This window comes from Mytilus galloprovincialis, chromosome 12 (genome assembly GCF_965363235.1).
Source record: "Mytilus galloprovincialis chromosome 12, xbMytGall1.hap1.1, whole genome shotgun sequence".
Lineage (NCBI taxonomy): Eukaryota > Metazoa > Mollusca > Bivalvia > Mytilida > Mytilidae > Mytilus > Mytilus galloprovincialis.
This window is the reverse complement of record NC_134849.1, coordinates 5,630,266-5,653,372: the sequence shown is the minus strand read 5'-3', so window position 1 is coordinate 5,653,372 and position 23,107 is coordinate 5,630,266. Positions and strand designations below refer to the sequence as shown.

The 23,107-nt window shown below is 32.1% G+C and overlaps 1 protein-coding gene across 2 annotated transcripts in view; it reads right to left on the bottom strand.

The window, feature by feature from the left end:
* The window catches only part of LOC143055254 (MAM and LDL-receptor class A domain-containing protein 1-like), a 52,176-nt gene that overhangs the window by 6,466 nt on the left and 22,603 nt on the right, over positions 1-23,107 (bottom strand). For both annotated transcript variants that reach the window (XM_076228384.1, XM_076228385.1), the window contains 17 exons: positions 22,241-22,350; positions 21,026-21,141; positions 19,565-19,719; positions 16,301-16,414; positions 14,769-14,860; positions 13,761-13,893; positions 13,408-13,583; positions 12,741-12,822; positions 9,996-10,090; positions 9,320-9,449; positions 6,821-6,996; positions 6,033-6,117; positions 5,108-5,202; positions 3,222-3,351; positions 2,541-2,716; positions 1,543-1,627; positions 36-130 (listed from right to left, as the gene is read on the bottom strand). In XM_076228384.1, coding sequence (XP_076084499.1) covers positions 36-130; positions 1,543-1,627; positions 2,541-2,716; positions 3,222-3,351; positions 5,108-5,202; positions 6,033-6,117; positions 6,821-6,996; positions 9,320-9,449; positions 9,996-10,090; positions 12,741-12,822; positions 13,408-13,583; positions 13,761-13,893; positions 14,769-14,860; positions 16,301-16,414; positions 19,565-19,719; positions 21,026-21,141; positions 22,241-22,350 — 2,045 coding nt within the window. The remainder of the gene's footprint in view (positions 1-35; positions 131-1,542; positions 1,628-2,540; positions 2,717-3,221; positions 3,352-5,107; positions 5,203-6,032; positions 6,118-6,820; positions 6,997-9,319; positions 9,450-9,995; positions 10,091-12,740; positions 12,823-13,407; positions 13,584-13,760; positions 13,894-14,768; positions 14,861-16,300; positions 16,415-19,564; positions 19,720-21,025; positions 21,142-22,240; positions 22,351-23,107) is intronic.

Here is a 23,107-nt window from a genome sequence, read left to right as displayed (position 1 = left end):
ATTAAATCTTTAAGCAAAGTTTTTAAAGAACTTACAGAATGTCGTGTCCAATCAAATTCGTCCTGAGAGGATTCCTTGAATATACACGGTGCATCTGTTTCAAAATCACATCTAAAGGTTACTGCTAAATCTGTAAATATATAAAACTTGTATGTTCTAATATATCTAAACAGATATCAAATTTCTACCCCTTAATAAATCTGTAAGATAATAAACTCCTACTTCGTGATCAGTCTGAAAGATATCAAACTTGTACCCCTGAGAATTATTTAACAACTTAAGTCAATTCCTTGGTATATTTAACAAATTAAAAGCACTTCTCCACCCACATCACGATTTGAAACTGCAACAGTCATGATGCACGGGATTTTATTTAAAAAATTGAAGAAAACAACACATTATTATTATTTTGCATCCGAAGCGCATGTTCACAGATACCTTCACCAGAAACGCCAAAAGTCAAATATTTGAAAGCAAAGGGTACAATTGAAAATGGAAACGGGGAATGGGTCAAAGAGACAACTTCCAGACTAAAGAGCAGAAAACAGCCCAAGGTCATTAATGGGTCTTCAACACAGCGAAAAAAATTCCGCACCCGGACGCCGGCTTCAGCTTGCTCCTAAACAAAACGATGTACTACTTCAGCGACCATGGATGTAACACTAAACTCTTAAACATATAAATGTGTTTCGTTTCTCGTATTGTTATAAAGAATTAGACTGTTGGTTTTACTGTTTTGATTGTTCAACACTAGTCATTTTAGGGTACTTTATAGCTTGTTGTTTTGTTGTTTGTTGTGAGCCAAGGCCCGAATTTAAGGCCTTACTTTAACCTATATTTGTTTATTTTTAACATTTATTACTTCGAAGAAAAGTTGTCTCATTGGCATTCATACAACATCTTCTTTAGCTATAATATTTTTAAACGTACAATACTAACTAGACTGTGACCTCGGTGGCCGTGTGGTCTAAGTAGTTACTACTGTAATCACTAACCTGTCAACACTGAGGTTATGAGTTCGACTGCCGCTGCAGTGTGTGCAATTGACTCCAATCTTAATTAAATAGGTTTGTCATTTTTCCTAACGAAGAACGGGGGTTTTCCTGGCACTCCGGATTCCACCACTAATAAAAACTGGCTGCTACGAAATAGCTTTAATGAGATTCTCAAAAGTGGCGATAAAGCACCAAATACATCAAATCAAACTAACAAAGTTCAGCGGCTCCTGAATTGGGATAGCTGCAAACATTCGACGGGATTAAACATGTTTTGTGATGTCTCAACTCTCCTTCTCTATCTCTAGCCAATGCGATTAACATTGAGCAATACGCACAATACAACTCAATTAAAAAAAAGTCTGAGTCTGCGTCCAATGTCTCGACATTTGCAGATTTAGACAAATAACTAGACCGACTTTGTACTGCGATTGTGCAATAAAAAGCGTTTGTATACCATGAATCTACCTTCATGATTGTACAGTTTAACACTGTGGAAGTAATTTCTACCTGAGAGTATAGAGATAATTTTTAGTAAAACTCTTACCATCACAACTCCCACTTTTTAATTGAATATCATCAATAGCAATATCTCCCTGCCATGTGTTACCTTTATTAGCTTCAATGAATAACTGTAACAGATTAACTACTTTAAGACTTTAAACAATAACTAAATCGACATACGCATAATCAATGAAGATGGCGGTAGATTACTGAATTTCAAATCGCGTAAATCGATTAGAAATGGACAAAGCAGGGCAACAAAGCAAAATGAAAATCGTATAAATTCCGAACGGAGCTAGACGGGGTACGTCGACAGGGTTATAATGTCTTAACTATTTGATTGAAAGTCAATAACTGATTTTTTTAAATCCGTATTCATACGAAATTAAATTTAAACCTTAACAAAAGTGGGCTAAAAACGGGTTTCCCATTCAAAATTATAAAAAATAACAAAGACATTAGAAAGTGAAACAAGGCTGCAAAGGGGAAATCCCTTTTGCTGGCTGATTTTGCTCACTATCTTTTTATAAATAGAAGTAAAACGATTATTTACATATTTTTTTAATCTTGAAAATTAAATTGAAATGGAAAAAAAACTAACCATATGATGACACGTATGGGTTTATGGGTTTATATTACTAATTATATTTACATCAGGTCATAAAACCTAAAGGCTTCTACGGACATCATCTTGATTGTAAATTAGATGGCATTCATTCTTAAATACACAGCATGTGTCATAACGAGTTCATGCATTGTAAATTATTATTAATATTGGTAATTTGGAAAGACATTTTAGTATATTGTCAAACAAATATGTGAATTTGACTACATGTTTAATTAATGTAAATGAATTCGACAGCTACTGTAAATGTCGTTTTTTAAAAGTATTTTCTTAATCATATGTAAATAATTTACAAACTTATTATAAATCAAAAAAATAATTCAAAGTTGTTCTGCAATAGTCACGATAGTCTACTAATGTATAAACTTTGAAACAAAATTATGCAAAATGATTGACAATAAAAGAACTAAAAGAACCTTCATTCCGGGACTTGTAGTAAACGTAACCATCCCCTTGTTCCATTGATCATCATGGTTACCAGATTCTATAAATAGTTCGTTGTCAGGGGCTGTTACTCCAGTGGATATTTTCAATTCTCCCATGTCATTAGCTCCGAACATGTGATATGCAAACGTCAAACAGTGGTCACCACCTGTAAATAAATAAATACTTTCCTTATGTCAGTAATGATTATTGCCAGCAGTGTACGACATAAGCAATACTTATCTCAAAAGGCATTATAATGTGTATCCCCTTTTCACAAATTGAATTTAACAACGTTAAGATTTTTTTTTCATTTGGAAGCCCCCTTTTCCTATTTTTAATGTAATATTGTTTGTCAAGTTTAAAGCAGTTTGTCAAGTTTAAAGCAGTTTGCCAAGTTAAAAGCGGTTTGTCAGGTGACATTTAGTGATATGAGAAATAAAAAAATTTAGGATTGTTTACTGCTTTTACCAATGCGTTCTATTTACAGCAATGACGGCAATGTTAATTTCCTGATAGTGTTTTCTAATAGTTTCAAACAAGTCGAATATTTCAGAAAAGATATTTGAACAACCCCTAGCAAAATAAAAAAAAACATAATGTCTATCATGAAGAGAAAATATAATTCTTGATCTCTTCTTATTCATTTCCATTCAACCAAGTATACTATTTACCATTTAATGAGGAAGACGACATCAACCTGGCGACAGAGTCACTGATCACAGGTGACGATACTTCTATATATTTGTACATGCTTCCTTCATATGCCGCTTTTGGTCCTGTTCCAGAAGATGGTGATTCTCCCTTAATACAAGTTTTTGTATGGTATTATTAAAATATTTTTTGACAATTTAAAGAAGCTATATTGATAAATTGTTCAGTGAAATGTGCGTACGCTGAACACCTTCACGGCAACATTTTGATTGGATAAGGTTGAAATAATACAAAACAAAGATTGCATGAATTTCATGTAAATGTTAGAATAATGGCATTCCGAAATTGTATGAATAATTCTTGGCATTGACATGATTTGACTATAACGTCATCAAATGGACAGAAACAGGTAGCTTCGACAAATAACACGTTATATGTTTAGGACGAGTAGTCAAATATATAACGCTATCAAAGTGACATGAACAGGGAGCCAAGTTAGATATAACGTCATCACTATGAAATGAACAGGGTCTGACTCAGATACAAATTATAATGTTATAAAAGCGACATGATAAAGAACCTTAGTTAGATATGACGTCATCAAATTGACATGAACAGGACGCTCAGTTGGATATAACGCCCTCAAAATGATATCAATAAATCGCTAAGTCAGATAAAAAATTAAAAGTTACATCAAAGGGGAGTAAAATCAAATTAAATTAAAACAAAAAGCTTCATTTAACTCTAGCGTCATGAAAGTCACACGAACAGCACGCTTAGCCGGACATAACGTCATCAAAGGGTCATCAACATGGCATTTAGTGGGACGTCATTTTATTTGATATTACGTCATCACAGAGATATTTACGGGGAACTTAATCAAACAAAACGCATCATAGTGACACGATCAAGAATCTCAGTCAGACATAATGTCATCAAGGGTGACCTACACATTGGGCTTAGCCAGACATAACGGAAACAAAGAGTCATGTACAGGGAGTTTAGTCGGATCAAAGTGACATAAACGGGGAGCTAAGTCGGATATAACTTCATCAAGGGGACATATACAGGATCTTAGTCTGTTATAACGTAATTAAAGTTAAAGTGACACATACAATGGACTTAGTCGGATATAACGTCATTGTAGTGACACGTACTAGGAGCTTAGTCGAATATAACGTCATTAAATAGTAAACGTATAACGTTTTAGTCTTGGGCGGTGTTTGTGATCTAAAGATCATCAGGAAAGATAATTTCTCAACAGTACTTTATTTGTTTAAGTGGATAAATCTGAAAATTGATCGAAATACTAAAATGGCTCGCTGTTTAGCATACTCAGCATGTTCAGACCAAATGACCGTTTCACATTGAAATTAGTTTCCTAGTCTATTGTCGGAATTTATAAATACACAAGAGGCAAGATCACTTAAACATTTTAATAGCTCACTTTTTAATTTACAAATCATTATAAAATTACATCGACGGGTAAGCGTCTATGCTAATAATGCACCACACATTATTCGAATTCAAACGCAGCAAAGTCTCACTGTATTGATGAACAATGATGAAAACATTGCAAAAGATCTGTAAGCAGATATTCCCTAAAGAATCATTTCTTATAAACGCAATTCTCTAAACCACCCACTTTGAAAACAAAAGGAAATAAAGATGAGAAAAACATGAAAAAGAGTTTTAGAAAATAATTTTTAATCTTCATACTATCAACTTATTTTGCATGAATCAACTAAAAACCGATAAAATCAAAATGTAATCTCAAAATTCTCCGGAAGTAGTTAAAAAGCTTCTTTAGGAAAATTAAAAAGCTGCCATCTATGAAATATTCGGTATGATATCTTGATCATTTTATCAATCATTATAAATAATACAAGGGCTTGCGATGACTTACGGATAAAGGAGTCCAATCAAAATCGTCATTAGTAGCTTCAACCAAAAAACATGAAGCACCAACTTCAAATGAACATGTTTCTAATTGGCTGCCACCTGTAAAGAAATGGGTGAAAGAGAACGATATCAGTTTTGATTATTCCAATCCCTTTTGAAAATAAAGATAAAACCATCTCACATCATTGGCATATAAGCAATGAATGGAATTAATTATAAGTATGACAAAATTAGGACAACAGTAGTATATCGATGTTCAAAAGTCATTAATCGATTGAGAGAAAACAAATCCGCGTTACAAACTAAAACAGAGGGAAACACATCAACTTAAACAGGAAAACAACAGAACAACAGAAACACTGAAATGTAACAAAAACAAACGCCAACATACATAGACACAAAATATTTGAAAACAACTGCCATGTTCCTGACTATATATACAGCTAGGTAAATAAACTCATCATAGATAACAGGACTAAATTTTGTAAATACGCCAGACGCGCGTTTCGTCTACACTTTATGAAAGAAATGGTGGGTTGAACCTGGTGATATGGCTAGACAAACCTCCCGCTTATATGGCAAGGTTAAAAAATGTATCGGTACAATAACAACACTACGGGACATACAGTATAAACAAACACAGGAACACTCAGCACAGAGAAACGCATAATTACATAATGTTATAGTACAGATTTATATTTTCAAATGAGTATATCAATCAATATATTTAAAGACTTAAGCAGTCTGAAAAAAGACTTGATCTTGTTCAATGAAACAATGTTATTACCGATTGTCTTTTGTTATAGTTATATTTCATATTCGTTTCCATATAATTCATCTTTATAATACATATGCTCCTTATTTTTAAATATATGTGCAAGAATTGGATGCCTAAGCGTATACAAAATAGTTTATACTAAAATTCTTACCATCACAACTCCCACTTTTTAGTTGAAAATCATCGATAGCAATATCTCCCTTCCATGTATTTCTTTTATTAGCTTCTACGAATAACTGCAAAAAAAAACACACGTAAAGAATTTGATTTCATAGTAGTTCAGCTTAGCTCAAAAGTAATTATTATATATGCTAAAGGTGAAATACATGTTCTGATTGAGATTGTGACACGGTATTTACGGATGTACCCCTATTTTGACAATTTTACCTATTGTCTTTTTTGTTCACGCATCGTTATAAATATAACGAAATTTGATGCGACAGTCATACAAGTGATAGGTTTATCGCCATAAAACCATGTTCAATCCATCATTTTCTACATTTGAGAATGCCTGTACCAAGTCAGGAATGTGACAATTGTTATCCATTTGTTTGATGTGTTTCATCATTTGATTTTGTCATTTGATTAGGACTTTCCGTTTATAATTTTCCTCGGAGTTCAGTATTTTTGTTATTTTACATTGTACAGTGAATTTGTATAATCAGTGATTATGAAGAATCCCTAAAATTGTCAGGGATTATGGAGAATCACCGGTCACTTTAGGGATTAAATATAATCACTAAAATTTTCAGGGATTATGTGTATGTATCATCACTAAAACAAATGTCAAAGTTTATACATACAAACTGAAATGATAGAATATTTATAAAAGTTAAATAATTCATTCTAAACATCATATCGAAACATCATAATAAACAGAAGTTATAAAATATCATATAAAAATATGGACATGATTGACAGTAAAACAACTAAGACAACCTTCATTCCGGGACTTGTAGTAAACGTAACCATCCCCTTGTTCCATTGATCATCATGATTACCAGATTCTTTAAATAGTTCATTGTCAGGGGCCGTAACTCCAGTTGATATTTTCAATTCTCCCATGTCATCAGATCCGAACATGTGATAAGCAAATGTCAAACAGTGGTCACCACCTGTAAAGATTAAGTTCGTACCGAATTAAACCACATCGATTTGAGTTCAGTTACTATGGTTTTTTTTTTTTTGCCTATTATTATTTTTAATATAAAAGCATTATATTTGATTAGCTTGACATATTTTCAACGTGCCAATTATAAATGCCAATGAGACAATTATCCACCTTAGACAAAATAACGTAAAATTATATACCTATATGGAGTTATTTTCTTTCAGAACCATAGGTCATTCTTTCTTAGAATTAACCCGGATGATACGTTGTTTCAATGAAATGTGCTCCAGGCATAAAATAATGACCTGTGTGAGGTCATTATTTTCCTTTATAAAAATGCAATCTATAATTCACCTCAAACTTAAATTCAATTGACAGTTTTTTGTTGCCGATTTGGGAATTTATTTTTAAAGTTCTCTCGATGATGGGTGTAAAAGAAATCGTCATTGCCCGTATTTTAATTTTAGAAACAAATAACGTGAAGTTTTATTAATTTATCGCTTCAATACAGAAACATTAAAATATATAGTTATCAAAGGTACCAGGGCAATAATTTAGTACGCCAGACGCGCGTTTCGTCTACATAAGACTCATCAGTGACGTTCATATCAAAATATTTTAAAGCCAAACAAGTACAAAGTTGAAGAGCATTGTGGATCCAAAATTCCAAAAAGTTGTGCCAAATACGGCTAAGGTTATCTATGTCTGGGATAAGAAAATCCTTAGTTTTTCGAAAAATTCCAAGTTTTGTGAGATGAATTTTAATGTAGACGTTCATAAATAAAGCCATATTTATCATATTCGTATGTAAAATTTTCAAAATCTCATTGAGTCACATTGAATAGGTTGATTGATTTTTGGTTGATTGCTTAACGTCCAGTGGCAAATATTTTTGCATGTTCAGGACGATACACACATAATATGAAATCATACTGTGGCCCACATGTATTTATATTCGTCTTCGTGTCAGTTCTTAACTTTTTTTAATGTTTGTATACCTTTTACTCTATCAAAAAATAAATTAATAAGATATTCTCATATCTATTTAATAACATTCACGTAACTCACAAAAGGGTCGGATGGGGAGTATATATAATCATATCCTGATTGTCTATTACAAAATGTATTGCTATTTAAATGACAATCTTTCTGAATATTTCATTCGTTTCAATTAAAATTGTTGAAAAAATAACCACTTTTCCGCGATCGAAATGTCATAACAAATTAAAAAAAAACATACCCCTCCCCCCTTTCCATAAACTAAGTTGGTACAATAAATTACTTACAATGTGTCTTGTATTTGTCATACACCATTATCGGATGGTAAAAAATAATTTTGTCTTCCTTCATGCAGTTACAGTGATATTTTTATTGTGTATGGATAATACTTTTTAAAAGGTTTATATCTAGATTAATAAGTGAGTTTTATTTCACATTCTAAATGAGCCGTATGACGTACTAAAACCTGAACGCATTAGAAAGGAACACTTTAGTGTGGTTGGTAAAATAGGATACTAAATTTGACAAATCTTTATAAAAAATAAAACAAATTTGACAGTATATAAGTCAGATAATGCATATTTTAAGGTTTTTCTTGTCGTAGAAGATACTTCGGCAAGAAAAACCTTAAAATATGCATGATCTATAACGTAAGCAACTATTAGTCACTAAACCTGTGTATATGTTAAAATTAAACAACAGAAAGATTTGTCAATATACTTTTCCAAATATACTGCCAAAATTTACCAAAGGAGTTTACTTTAAATCAATCGACTTTAAACGGTAATAACTGTACTTTCCTAGATGAGGATATCAGGAAATTTAAAGAAAAAAAAATGGTAAACATATCGATCATTTCAACAAACTTATTCTAAAATGATACCAATTCAACACTAAATCTTTGAAGATTGTTTTTATTGGTATTAATATTGATTTTGTTTTCCATAAATTAAAAGCCAACTGAATAACATTGTTATATATATAAACACATTCATGGATCTACATTTTGTCGATTCCTGTATCTTTGCATTGCGCAAGGTCTTGTTTTTCTCTGACTGTTTATAACGTTTTTACACTCATTCCATTGGATGTTAGATGTGCACTGATTAATACTTTAATCTTAGATGCATGATTTGTTTTATTAGTAGTTAATGGCTTTGAATTAGCTGTCAGTGACTGCGAGTACTCTCAGATCTGTTCGTATTGTCCTATTGTTTTTTTAATATACCGCCGATATTGTTCAACTGATATTCTCAAATATTTCAGATGTATAGGAGAAGATGGTTGAAAAAATAGAAACAACACGCAATATGAAAAAAACTATTTACCATTTAATGAGGAAGAAGACATCAATCTAGCAACTGAGTTGCTGGTCACAGGAGACGATACTTCTATGTATTTGTACGTGCTTCCTTCATAAGCCGCTTTTGGTCCTGTTCCAGAAGATGGTGATTCTCCCTAAATATTAAATTGTGTATAATAAATATAATATTACATTACAATTTATCTTTAATGTTTTAATAAATTTCAAATTATCGGCACACTGGAAGTGGCTGCAGAATATATGTAAATATTTTGTATTCGCTACAACTCAACATTATTAAACCATTCCCGTTTATAGAAACCAAGAACACTTTGATAAACAAATTATTGTAAAATGGGTGTTTCAACTTTCTTACAATGAGCAAACGTATAGTGGCTAAACGGACAGATGTACGGACGAACGTAGTCGAAGGGATATTCGGACGCCAGCAAAAATTTAGCTTTCCTAATGTGAAAAAAAAACACGAACAATAACGGTAGAAATATATTTTGTATTGCCTTAAATAACGTAACAATCGATTGCTTTTAAAAATGACTGAATATATACCCATGGGACAATTAAAATTCATAAGTCATAGAAAAACCGATAATACAAAAGAATTAGGAGGCTAAAAACTAAGACGTATTCATTATGGTATCTAAATCATAACATCAATAATACAATGGCTTGTAATGACTTACTGATATAGGAGTCCAATCAAAATCGTCATTTGTAGCTTCAACCAAAAAACATGAAGCACCAGCTTCAAATGAACATGTTTTCAATTGGCTGCCACCTGTGAAGAAAAAAAAGTATCCTGTGATTATGAAAGAAAATAGTTTTATTTTTCAAATTGCTTACAAATTATATGCATGAGCCCGTCGCAAATCATTTGAATGAAAGCAATAAAAAGAGTTCTAAAAATGTTTCAGTGCTCTATTGTTCGTTTCTATCGTCTACAACAATATTAGAAACTAGTAAGTCTGATGCCAGTTACAGTTCCTTAAGGTCGTACCCAACACCTTCACTAAAATTAATTTGGCTAGTTTAATTTTCATAAAATTTTGACATAGTATTTACTTTGACCCTCTGACCAAAATATAAAAATTTCAAAAAACTTGAACCAACAATTTTATCAGAAAAATTACACTGGTCATATAGCAGTTTGACAAATACCAATTTTGATCATTGAGAAACTTTATGTTCCCTTTACAACACAACGTAATTAAAACGTTTAGCTGATTTTACAGAGTTATCTCCCTGTAGTGTTAGGTACCACCTTAATCTGTTTTGGAAAATTATCGTGATTGTATCACCTTATAAAGCTGGTAAAGCTGTTTAAGCTGTTAAAGCTTTTATAGTTTTATTGCAAATTACATAATTATTTCTAAATATTTTATGGTTTGTGTGGAAATGTAGCACTTTTTTGTTTACCATTTATATGGACGACTACAAAAATAAATATTCCAGATTTTGTTAATGGCAAGAGAATGTGATTCGAAATTGTTTACATTAAATTCGTACTGTTAACATCACTTGAAAAAAAATTCAATGAGATAATTTACAGCAGCTCTGATCATGCAATTTATATATAGAGAATAAAACATGGCAAAATCCTTATCACATGCCGTATCCCCCTCGACCAATATCATCTCTCTGGCCTAAAGGCCCTTGGGCTGATATTGGTGTCTCGGGATGATACGACATATGATACGGATTTTGCCATGTTTTATACGCTTTATCATATATTTCAATTTGAGAGTTATATTATATGAACTGTTCACTGGGTTACCTTCAGTTCTACTTTTGTCTTGTTTTAAAACCCTTAAAAGAACTGCTCAATTACTTATCCAAAGCACCTGGGTTACCTTACAATTTCGGCGTGCTGTTGTTTAAAAATATTTTGTTTATTATTGTATTTTTTAGTGTGTTTTGTATTCTTTATAGTTGCATTTAGTGTGCCAAAAAAATATGAAAACTTGACGTTCTTGACGTCACATGTACATACCAAACAATGACGTCATTCAATAAATTGCGTCACGCCCGAATGACCGTACCTATTTTGAGGGAAAATATTTCTTAAGCAAAAAATAAAATAAGTAAAATAAATAAAAACTGACTAGGGGTGTGATAAAGGGTATGCGATAAAGGGTGTGCATCAAAGTTGCGCGATATGGATTAAATAGCAGGCTATTTATCAAATATTCAAAACTACTGTATTTACTACTAAACATATGATAAATACAGTTATACATCATAAACTAATTTCGAATTTGTCTTTTCTTGCCAGGAATATACAACCAATTCTAATCTAATTATTTGTAATTTCCTTTAGATTATAATAAGTACTAATTCGGATTTGAATAATTAGTTCGTTGTTTATTTTATGATATTTTTTCAGTTTTTTTCGGTACCGATTTATTAATTAAAGTTAAACATGTTTACTACATAAATTGTAAATATTGGACTCACGTATATATATTTGGACATTTCAATTTAAATAAGTTAGAGTTTGCTGTAGTCCTTTTTTTAGCGACTTTAGAAACTAACAGAACCTTTTTCTATCTTAGAATATAGGAACATTATTCTTTAATTGATGTATAATTTTTCACTAGCAAACTGTCTTAAAAGTGTACATCTTTCTTTGACAGAAATACCATTAAAATCTAGCTGTTACAAGATATTTTCCTCATTGATCTAATCTACCAAACATGAACGAAAAATGCAGTGATTATTTGATGTTTTTTCGTTGATCAATCTTTCTATATTTCCTAGAGAGTGCAATTGATATTATCCTGGTACCTTTGATAACTATTGATGAAAGGAGTTTGATTATTTGTTTATCTGATTCTTCACCAATAACATCAGTATTGCACATTACTGGTATTATAATTGTCGCTTTTTTCCGTGTTGACATGAATATCGATAATGTGGTCAATTTTATAAATTTCCTGTTTACAAAACTTTGAATTTTTCGAAAAACTTAGGATTTTCTTATAGAGGCATAGATAACCTTAGCTGTATTTTGCACAACTTTTTGGAATTTTGGATCCTGAATGCTCTTAAACTTTGTACTTGTTTGCTTTATAATTGTTCTACAGTTGACTTTGTGGTGAACCATACCGTTACAGTCGTAAACGACATCGTCCGTAATCACAAGAATTAAACCCAATAGAGCTTTGAAGGGATAATTTGGATCAGCGCAGTCAACAACCAGTGCCTTAAAATCTTCAGGTACTCCATCAGGCCCTTCAACAACAACGCTTTATTTAGGTTATGACTCGACGGATCAGAGCCGTGTTACATGCCTGTTGTGATCATGACAGATATTGACATTGGTGAGACGTTTTATGAACGAAATACCTGTGCGACATTCAATATATATCCAAAATGATTTGAATGTTTGAATTAAAGTATCTTTTTATGAAATGTAATAACAATCTTACCTCTTGTTCCAGGGGTAAGTGAAATATCATCTATTGCAATGTCGCTTGACCAGCCAGACCCACGAATACTTTCAATGGATATCTAAAAATACGCAATTCATTATGGTTTATAAGCACACACTATTCTATAGATTACTTCAAAAATTGTTCTTATGTTGCCTTTTTGCAATTTTTAAGAGAAACATTCAATCTGAAAAATCATTATACTTCTTTGAATCTGTAGGTAAACTAACTGTGTACATTGGTAAATGATAAATATCTTTGAAAGTCTGTTGGAAGTGGGTTGAAAACTAAGTAAGGCGCACTTCAGGACTTTGCAACCCTAAAATCTAAGCCTCTTTGAATAAAACTTTGCATAGCAATGCTTCGTACACCATAAGTGAGTTCACTCGCAACAATGACATTCTAATTATATAGAAAACATACCCGTTTTATCAAGCTTCGGTTTGTCGTTCAGTGGTGTTACTGTGAACTTCTGATTCAACAAACAACGCATTATTACCTGTCAATTTCCTCTTGATTAAAATAATGCGAGAAACAGATTTTTGGTGGAAGCATAGTGCTTAGATTTTTAAAAGACATGAGACATATGGTTACGCAAATAAGTCTTAACTCTCTGTGCTTTGTTAAAGCATTTTATCGAAAAGCAGTTTAAAAGGCTACTTACTTTAAGACCATGCATGGCAGTTATGTTAACTTTCCCTTTGACCCAATCATTGCCCTGAGATCCAGATCGAGTCCATATAATTGATTTTGCTGTGGTCGTTCCTTCTGTGTATATATTTAATGTACCCATTTTGCTACCCTTCATATGATACCAGAATGTCATATAGTAGTCGACATCTACAAAAACATTAAATAATGCTGAATTAGAACACTAACATGAACACCTTAATTCATAAGAAAGAGAGGGTTAAGCACAACTTTTGTTCAATGTATGTTGGTAAACATGTTTTTGAAATTTATTGATGCCATTGTCATATTCTTAAAGCAAAAGCTAGAGGTTTTTGTAACTCTTACTTGATAACTGTATATTTGTTGACATTACAGCTTTATCCCCGGCCTGTCTGGATTTTCCTGATGCCTCTATATACACATATTGAAACCCTGTGTGTGCATTATCTGGTCCTGTATTACTTGATCGTGTTCCTAGCTGTTCACAAAAGTTATCGACAATTTCAATACAAGCGATAGCATTAATTTCATAAAAAACAAAGCATTCACTTGTTTTTTTGTTTGTTTTTTTTTTGACAATTTTTATGAATTGGAACAACAACGCATTGATACACATTATTAAATAGTACATAAATTGCAACAACAATAATTTACCGAGGTTCAATTCTAAAAAAATCGATCTAATTATTTCATCTTTCTGAATTACTACACTTCCCTCTTTATATTTCTTATTTCCCTTTGTTGTCATATACAAATTCTTTTTCTCATATGATAACATTCATTTTTTTTTCTTATTGGAAACTTCCCTTTTTCTTCATTTGTTATTTCCTTTTTCCTAAATTTGTATTTTTTCTGGTATCTTATTTGCAAAGACTTAAGCTATGAATTTCTTTGTGATTCAAGAAGAAAATGTTCCATTCATTCAAGATAATGATATCAGTCTTGATCAGCATAAAACTCTCAACTGTATCAAAATTGCAGTACTCAAGAATTTTAAAGATAAATTGTAAAATCAGTAATGCACACTTAAAAAAGTCGTTATCCATTATATAATCACGTATTATATTTATATACTGGTGAAATATTATTTTTCTAATTTGACTGGAAAGTTTGAGCTTACTTATTCAAGATGACTCTGTTATCACTTTTCTGACTTATTCGACTTATCAGTTGGTTTTGTTTTTCAGTTACATCTCTAAAGTTTTAATTTTAATACTAATGCCATTCACACACACACTTCAGCAATAATACACGATAACAAGTAACTGTATTACGATTGGTCTCATCAATCACATCTTGGGAATGCGATTTGTATCATTTAGATTCTGAAATGGTACATTACTCTTAACTTACACTTTGATAGTCCCAATTAAGCTCATGATTTGCCTCTGTTTCAAAAATGCATCTTTCTCCATACTCAAACGTACATTTGACTACTGCTGAGCCTGAAGAAAGTACTGATTGTTAAACAAAATCCAAAACATACAACAAACACAACCAAAAACAAATAAAAAACGGAAAGAAGAAACAAGGCAATGCAAGGGAAAAATAATGACGGATGATACACATAAGTCTACAAAAACATAGCAAACTCATCACTGAGCAACACGAACCCTAATAAATATTGGAGGTCAGATCTCATGCACTTTTTTCGAACTGGTAGGTAAAGGCTGCTCCAGATGTTATAGATATATTCATTTAGGTTAAGTACTCATTTACACGATGAAATTAAAGTAAATTGTTGTGTGTTTTGTTTTTTTTTTTTTTTTTTGTGCTATTTCATTTGTTTTGCCATGGTGTTGATCGTAATTTGTCCGCTTACGAGTTTTATTGTGCCTTCGGTCTCTTTATTATTTTTCTTTTAGTAATAATTGATAAATGATTTATATAGTCATGTTAAATTTCAGATAGAAAAAAATATGAACGTTAAAAATTAGGACGAACCAAGCAATAATTAGCAGACATAGGTAATGTCTAACTTTTGACAGAAATTAAAACTATTTAAAGATTTTATTTCTTTTTAAACTTGAAATCAGATATAACTAATAATCAGCAGCAGGGTACAGAAACAATTCGTCATTACATAATTAAAACTACTTAAAGAAAACAATGTTGAAAAGGCATTTAATCAGAGAACACTAAGATTACACTGCAGAAATCATGCATAAGATAATTCTCAGGTGATTAAAAGTAACCTTGAGGCAACATATACGATAGTTAGGTTAGGATTTAAATAAACTTTTGTTTACATTTGAATTAATTTCAAGGACTACTGATATGTGTCTTTAATGAGTTTTTACAACCAGTGGGTCCAATCCTCTGATTGTTGATGTTTCGTCACTGAGAGTATCACCAGCCCAGTAGTCAGTGCTCATGTTCTGGCATGAATATCATTGATATGGTTATTGTCTGTAAATTTACTGTTTATTGAAAAATACAGTCCTTCGTTATTTTTTTCCCTTTCAAATAAAATGACACTTTATAGATATCAATATACTCCATTCGAAGCGAACGCTCAAAGCAAAAATTTGAAATTTTAGTATGTATAAGCTACATGTATATGACCAGAATTGACAGGAAAATAATATCAACATCACCTAACAACAAGTTTGCTTGAGGAAGTTTGACCTTATTTTATTAATAATTCCTAAATTAATAAACGGATAATTTCAAAACTATGCAATTTTAGGATTTTTAGGAATTTTATAGAGTTTAGTTAATGGTCTAAAGTCTTTTGACTATATACATATCATATTTTAATTTGTAGGATCAAAGGAACGTTTAATAACAGGAACACATCAGAAGCATGAACTAGAGGATTATGTCATTGGAGTAGACATCTCACACCGTGGTAAGGGGTATAAAAAGGATATATATATACGCACTAGTAAACATATCACAGTCTTTGCCTGATACACCTTGATTACATGTACATGTATAGTCACTGGTACCCTCAGGGCTGCTGCACTTTCCATTCATACAAGGGTTGGTGACACATCCTGAAAATAGTAAGAGTCATTACATGTTATGTCCATAAACCAAACAACTCAATCATCTTTACTTATAACACATTTTTTGTAAAACAATATTTTTTATATCTGGTTAAACAATAGGGTCAAACTATATCGTTCTGTATATCCTAGATTTTTTCTTACCTTTATTTGAAGATGATGAAATTCATACAATTGTTTGAGAGGTATATTTTCAGGTATTTCATTTTAAAACAGTAGTATTTTTGACATCAAAATTAAGAACTGAGAAATCATTGTTCACTAATAAATGAGGACATTAAGAAACTGTCTCTAACTTCATTATATGAATTGTGTAATAATATATATTTTTTTTAAAAACGACAACATATGTCTCGGATATGAACGCGTTTGTCCTAGACTGACACAGTGGGCCACCAGGTTATCATGTACAACATATTATGTACCTTTTTGTATTATGAATATTAAACAAAGGAAGCAGATGGATTCATGACAAATTGTGTTTTGGTGATGGTGGTGTGTTTGTACGTCTTACTTTACTGAACATTCAGTTATCTCTATCTATAATGAACTTGGCCAAGTAGTTTCAGTGGAAAATGTTAGTAAAAATTTACAAATTTTATAAAAATTGTTAAAAATTGACTATAAAGGACAATAACTCCTTAGGGGGTCAATTGACCATTTCAGTCATGTTCACTTATTTGTAAATCTTACTTTGCTGTACATTATTTCTGTTTAAAGTTTATCTCTATCTATAATAATATTCAAGATAATAACCCAAAACAGTAAAATTTCCTTAAAATTACCAATTTAGAGGCAGCAACCCAACAACGGGTTGTCCGATTCATCTGAAAATTTCAGGGCAGATAGATTTTGACCTGATTAACAATATTACCGCGTGTCAGATTTGCTCTAAATGCTTTGGTTTTTGAGTTATAAGCCAAAAACTGCATTTTACCCCTTTGTTCTATTTTTAGCCATGGCGGCCATGTTTTTTGATGAAATGGGAATTAAAACACAAACTTTATTGTAGATACCCTAAGAATCAATCAGATGAAGTTTGGTTTGAACTGGTTCAGTAGTTTCAGAGGAGAAGATCTTTGAAATAGTTTACGACGACGACGACGACGGACGACGACGGACGCCAAGTGATGGCAAAAGCTCACCTTTCCTTCTAGGAAAGGTGAGCTAAAAAATCAAATTTAGGACTCTAAATTGCCATTGGGACGCTCAAACGCAATAATCACCTTAATGTGCGAAGGCCAACGCTACAGTGTGACGGTTTGATACGTTAAAATCCGATTGTATGTGCTATTTATTTGAACCCGCTACAATGCGTTTACCGCAAAATTATCGACGTTAGCAACATTAAACAACAACAACAACAATACTTTATTTTAAGAGGGTTACACAGTAAGCTATATGACTAATCTTCACTGAGGCCCTCATCATGAAATATCAAACAAAATGCAAACATATACATTGCATACATTAGTATAAAAAGTCAAGTATGATAATAATGTTCAATACAACTTGATAAAATGTGATGAAAAAATAAACATGATGACATCATCAGTTGTTAATATTATTTATACAGCTAGGTTGATTTCAATGAATGATCTGTTATTTTGTATTTGAAAGAATTAACATTTGTAACATTTCTTAACGGTATTGACAAATTATTCCATAAGAATGGTCCAGAATACATAAAAGATTTTTTGAACAGTTCTGTTTTTGGTTTAGGGAGCATGACGTTTCCTTGAACAGCATTTCTCAAGGGGTATGGATTTCTGTCTGAAACATAATGAAACTTGTTAGTAAGATATGATGGGGCATCATTTTTAATGCACTTAAATGTCATCACAAGCTTGTGATATTTTATTCTCTGTTCAACTGTCATCCAGTATAACTGTTTGAATAAGGGCATAGAAGGAGCGAAGGGTCTGTTTCTAGTATTAATCTAGCAGCTCTCTTTTGTTATTTTAATATCCTTTTTAAACCTTTAATGTTACAACTACTCCACACTGTACAACAATAAGCAATTAGTGGCAAGATATAACCATTATAGAATAATTTTCTGCAGTCTAGATTTAGAAATTTGTTAATCTTTAATAGCAGATATAGTCTAGATGATATTGTGGATTGATTTATTGATTGTTGGTTGCTTAACGTCCAGTGGCAAATATTTCATGCATATTCAGGACGAGAACAAGTTAACAATTAATACAATAGGAAGGTTGTTGTAATAGAGGATGATGGTTGGGGAAATTAAGACTGCCACTGGAAAATGAGGGTAAATTGGATAGGGACAGAAATTTTGCCTTGCAACAGGCCACCTACGGACCCCTCAAAAAGTTGTTGCAAGGGTTCTTAACGTGCAAAGAGCGTGGCACTTTCTTTACACGAGGCATCGGATTTAACGTCCCCCTTCTGACCGGACGTGACTGCGAACTTGATACATCCCACACAGCCAAACGGACGCCCCACTTCAGCAAGCGTTTTACTGCCGGTCGGGAGAAGACCAAGTGACCATATTTCTATACCCCAGTCACCCTAGGGGTGTGATATTGTTGAGCAATCACATCAATTTGGTTTGTCCATGTGCATTATGACGAGAATATTTATCCAGGGGTTTTATTAAAGAAAGAAGAGAGAAACAAATGAGCAAAAACAAGGATATTGTTTTTGTAGCTTGAAGAAATTAACTAAATTTGTAAAAAAAAAAAATTTCATTAAAACAGCTGAGGTGCCAAAAAATGACAAAATATAAAAAAGAAGATGTGGTATGATTGCCAATGAGACAACTATCCACAAAACCAAAATGACAGAGACATTAACAACTATAGGTCACCGTACGGCCTTCAACAATGAGCAAAGCCCATACCGCATAGTCAGCTATAAAAGGCCCCGAAAAGGCCATTTCTGATGATGAGCTGCTTGAAATTGATAACATTTTTAAAAAATCATTTTTGAACAACATGAATAATCAGCATAAATACTTGAGAATTTATTTCTATTAAAAAAAAAGGACCATCATATAGCTTTCATCTAAAAAAAACATCAAAACCCCATTATTCAAAATATTGCATAAACAAGAAAGTTCATGTATAACATAAAGACAAATGTTAAAATAAAGTCATTCATAGAATACATTCAAACCTTTTCCAATTGATTGAACTTTAATTGAGAATCCTTTTGCAGCTGGCTTAGTTGAGAAAGTGTTACTGTCAAATCTTATTATCATAGCATTGCTCAGCTCATCTGGTGTACTGTCCCATATCTCTTCATCGGCAACAAAGTTCGTACCACATTTCCTGTATTGTAAAAAGAAGAAGATGTGGTCAAACTATTCTTATTTCCATGGCATTGCTCAGGTCACCTGATGAACCTCTTCACCAGCAACAAAATTTGTACCACATTTGGTATATAAAAAAAGAATATGGAGTGCAAGTAGAGAGCACAAACTAAAATGTCTAGCCTGTTGTGTTAATGCAGGATGGTTCAACTTTAGGTCGAAAGTCTTTGCAATAAATGTGTTATTACTGGCATGACAAAACCCATCAAAATTACCCAGCTAAATATGTAGGAAAAAGTGGCAAAGATACCAGAGGGACAGTCAAACTCATAAATCGAAAATAAACTGACAACGCCATGGATAAAAATGAAAAGACAAACAGACAAACAATAGTACACATGACACAACATAGTAAACTAAAAAAAACAAAAAGCAAATCTAACCCCACTAAAAACGGTGGGGGGTATCTCAGGTGCTCCGGAAGTGTTAGCAGATGGAAGCTACACATACGTTTTGTTTTCATCAAACTCATCATTGTAGAATAAAGGATCAATTAAATATCGACGTTGAAGAACATTCAAAACAAAGAGTTGCAAAAAAGGAATGTCAAAATTTGTGATGATTAGCGATGCCTAGGGTTTTGATAACTAAGTGCTGCGAATGGTCGTGTAATTTTATTTACAGAGAATAGCTGCATCAATGCTATTCATGTCAGCACAAAATTTATTATTACCAACAAAGGGCATCTACCCAGTGGTTGTAAAAAATTATTAAAAAGTAAAATCACAAAAATACTGAACTCCGAGGAAAATTCAAAACGGAAAGTCTCTAATCAAATGGTAAAATCAAATGATAAACACATCAAACAAATAGACAACCACTGTCATATTCCTGACTTGGTACAGGCATTTTCAAATGTAGAAAATAGTGGATTGAACCTGGTTTTAAAGTGCTTAACCTCTTCCTTGTACAACACTCGCATCAAGTTCCATTATATTTACAAAGATGCGTGATAAAAGTGTCACAAATAGGGATACAACAACAACACGAACCCCACCAAAACCATGGTTTGATTTCAGGTTCTCCGATAGGATACACTACGCTTATACCTATGTCTGACCCTCAAACTGGGGATGATTGTAACAAAAACGAAACGTGTGTCTTGCGTATCAAATTATAACCCTTGTATCTTGATATAATTTTATCCACAAAAGATCGGACGCTTTTGACAAAAAGGCATATTTTATCTTTATATTACAAATATATAACACTTTCATTGGTGGCAACCAAATCTTGTACGAAATATTGTTACATCCTGTACTTACTTTGGGCCTTTCTGTCCCAATAAATTATATCTATACTCCAACCAATGATTGCATGCAGCATCAGCAGATATATCCATGTACTGTACTGAAGCTCTGACTATGTTATTTGCAGTTCCCTAAAAGTGATAAAACAAGTACATCATAGCAAATTGCTTCAGCTGTTATCTAAATATAAAGAAGTATAATTCAACAAAACTGCATTGAATTCGGTGAAAGATACTTTAAAAAGGGCATTGAAACGTAAAAGTCGAATACAAACTGACATCGCCATGGCAAAAAGAAAAGAACAAAACACAAACAACGGTATACAAAGCACAACACAGTTTCTCAGAAACGATAAGCAAATATTGTTCCTCATATGACAATTGTCGTGTTATTTTACTGTTTAGAATTTTAGTAATTGCGTATTTTAAGGTTAAGGTTTAACACAAGAAATAAAACTGTTCATAATAGGAGATGAGAATGACCGATTTGATTAAAAAGGATAATTGTTATTAAAAACAAAAATTAAGGATAAATCGTCTCGCTTCATTTTTGTATGTTACGTCTAAATATTTCTTATATGATTTGGGTATACAGAAAACGTTAATATGATTGGACATGAGGACTTCCGGTAGTTTTTCATGGCGTTGTTTATTATTCGATAGACGACATTGACCGACATTCTTTTCTAATCCAATGTAAAAAACGATGGCGGGGCAAAAGTAAAACTAACCGGATCGACGTCAATTTCATTTTAACCGTTAAATCAAATAATGAAAATAAAGCATTCGTTTAATGATAATAACAGTTTTTTTCAATTTATATTTAATCAGATAGCAAATTTTCATATTTTTGCATCAACCAACAAATGTATTCATGCGACAGATCTATTCGATGACCCTTATATACAATTCACTTGTGATAGAGTTTACGAATGTGGAAAAATGAATTCCTTATCTCCAATTTTAAAGAATTATAATGAATAAACAATTTTTTTAAATAATTTATGGATGTATAAACTGGATCAAGTTACTCACAAACATATCATAAACGTCCTATGAATATCACCAAAAAAGATGCACCCGAGTTCCATGGGATTGTATGCTGAGTGCGTAGAATTATTGTTTGAACAGTTTATAGATTTCACATTGTGAAAACAAACGAATTGGCCCGTGTTAGAGTCAATACAATCTTGTAAGATAATTTGTTTGATAAATTTATGACAATTATTACCTTTACCAACCAGGTACATTCTAGTCCTGTTGGGTAGTTAGAGGGGTAGTTTGGGGATTGGATCAATCTTTCCTCTCCTGCAGCAAGGTTGATAACACCCCCACAAGTTTCTGTAAAATATCAATTTTGATTGTTTTAGTTAAAGCCCATCTGATTACAAATTAAACCTTTATATTTTGTAGTTCATTTAATGAATGTTGTTTAAATGTAGTCGTTCTTCATTTGATCGTTGATAATGTTCCTGTTTCAATTTATTCAGTCCCAAATAACAGTTGAATTATAAAATTTCAAAATCAGATATCAACTATATGCACCATATGCATATTTTTCAATTAAACATTTAACCCGTAATGCTGGATTTCAAATATTTAAAAGTCATACAACCAAGCACCAGCCTTAAAATAGTCATAAGTATATAACATTATAATTTAATTTTGAGTGTAACGCGTCTTCTGATTGGCTGACGTTATTTTGTTATGAGCCCATAGACATAATTTAGTCATGTGACCATGACGTCATCAACGTTTTTTTCATGGTTTTCTACGGTTTAAAATGGAATTTAGAATTAAATTGTAAGAAATGACTGTAATATTTGTTCTGTCTATTCGAAAACATAAAAAATGTGGTGCACACTGTTAAACAACCTGCTACGCGCGTTATTCAATGTGCACCACATTTTTTATGTTATTTCTTCATAGAAAGAAAAAAATATTACAGTCATTCCTAAAATAATAGTAATAAGTATCAAATATTTAAAAAGCCATACGTATCAAATATTAAAAAAAGTCATAAGTCTCAAATACTGAAGAGCAATATGCCTAAATAATGAAAACCCAATCAACCAAAAACCTTAGCAATGCAAACATG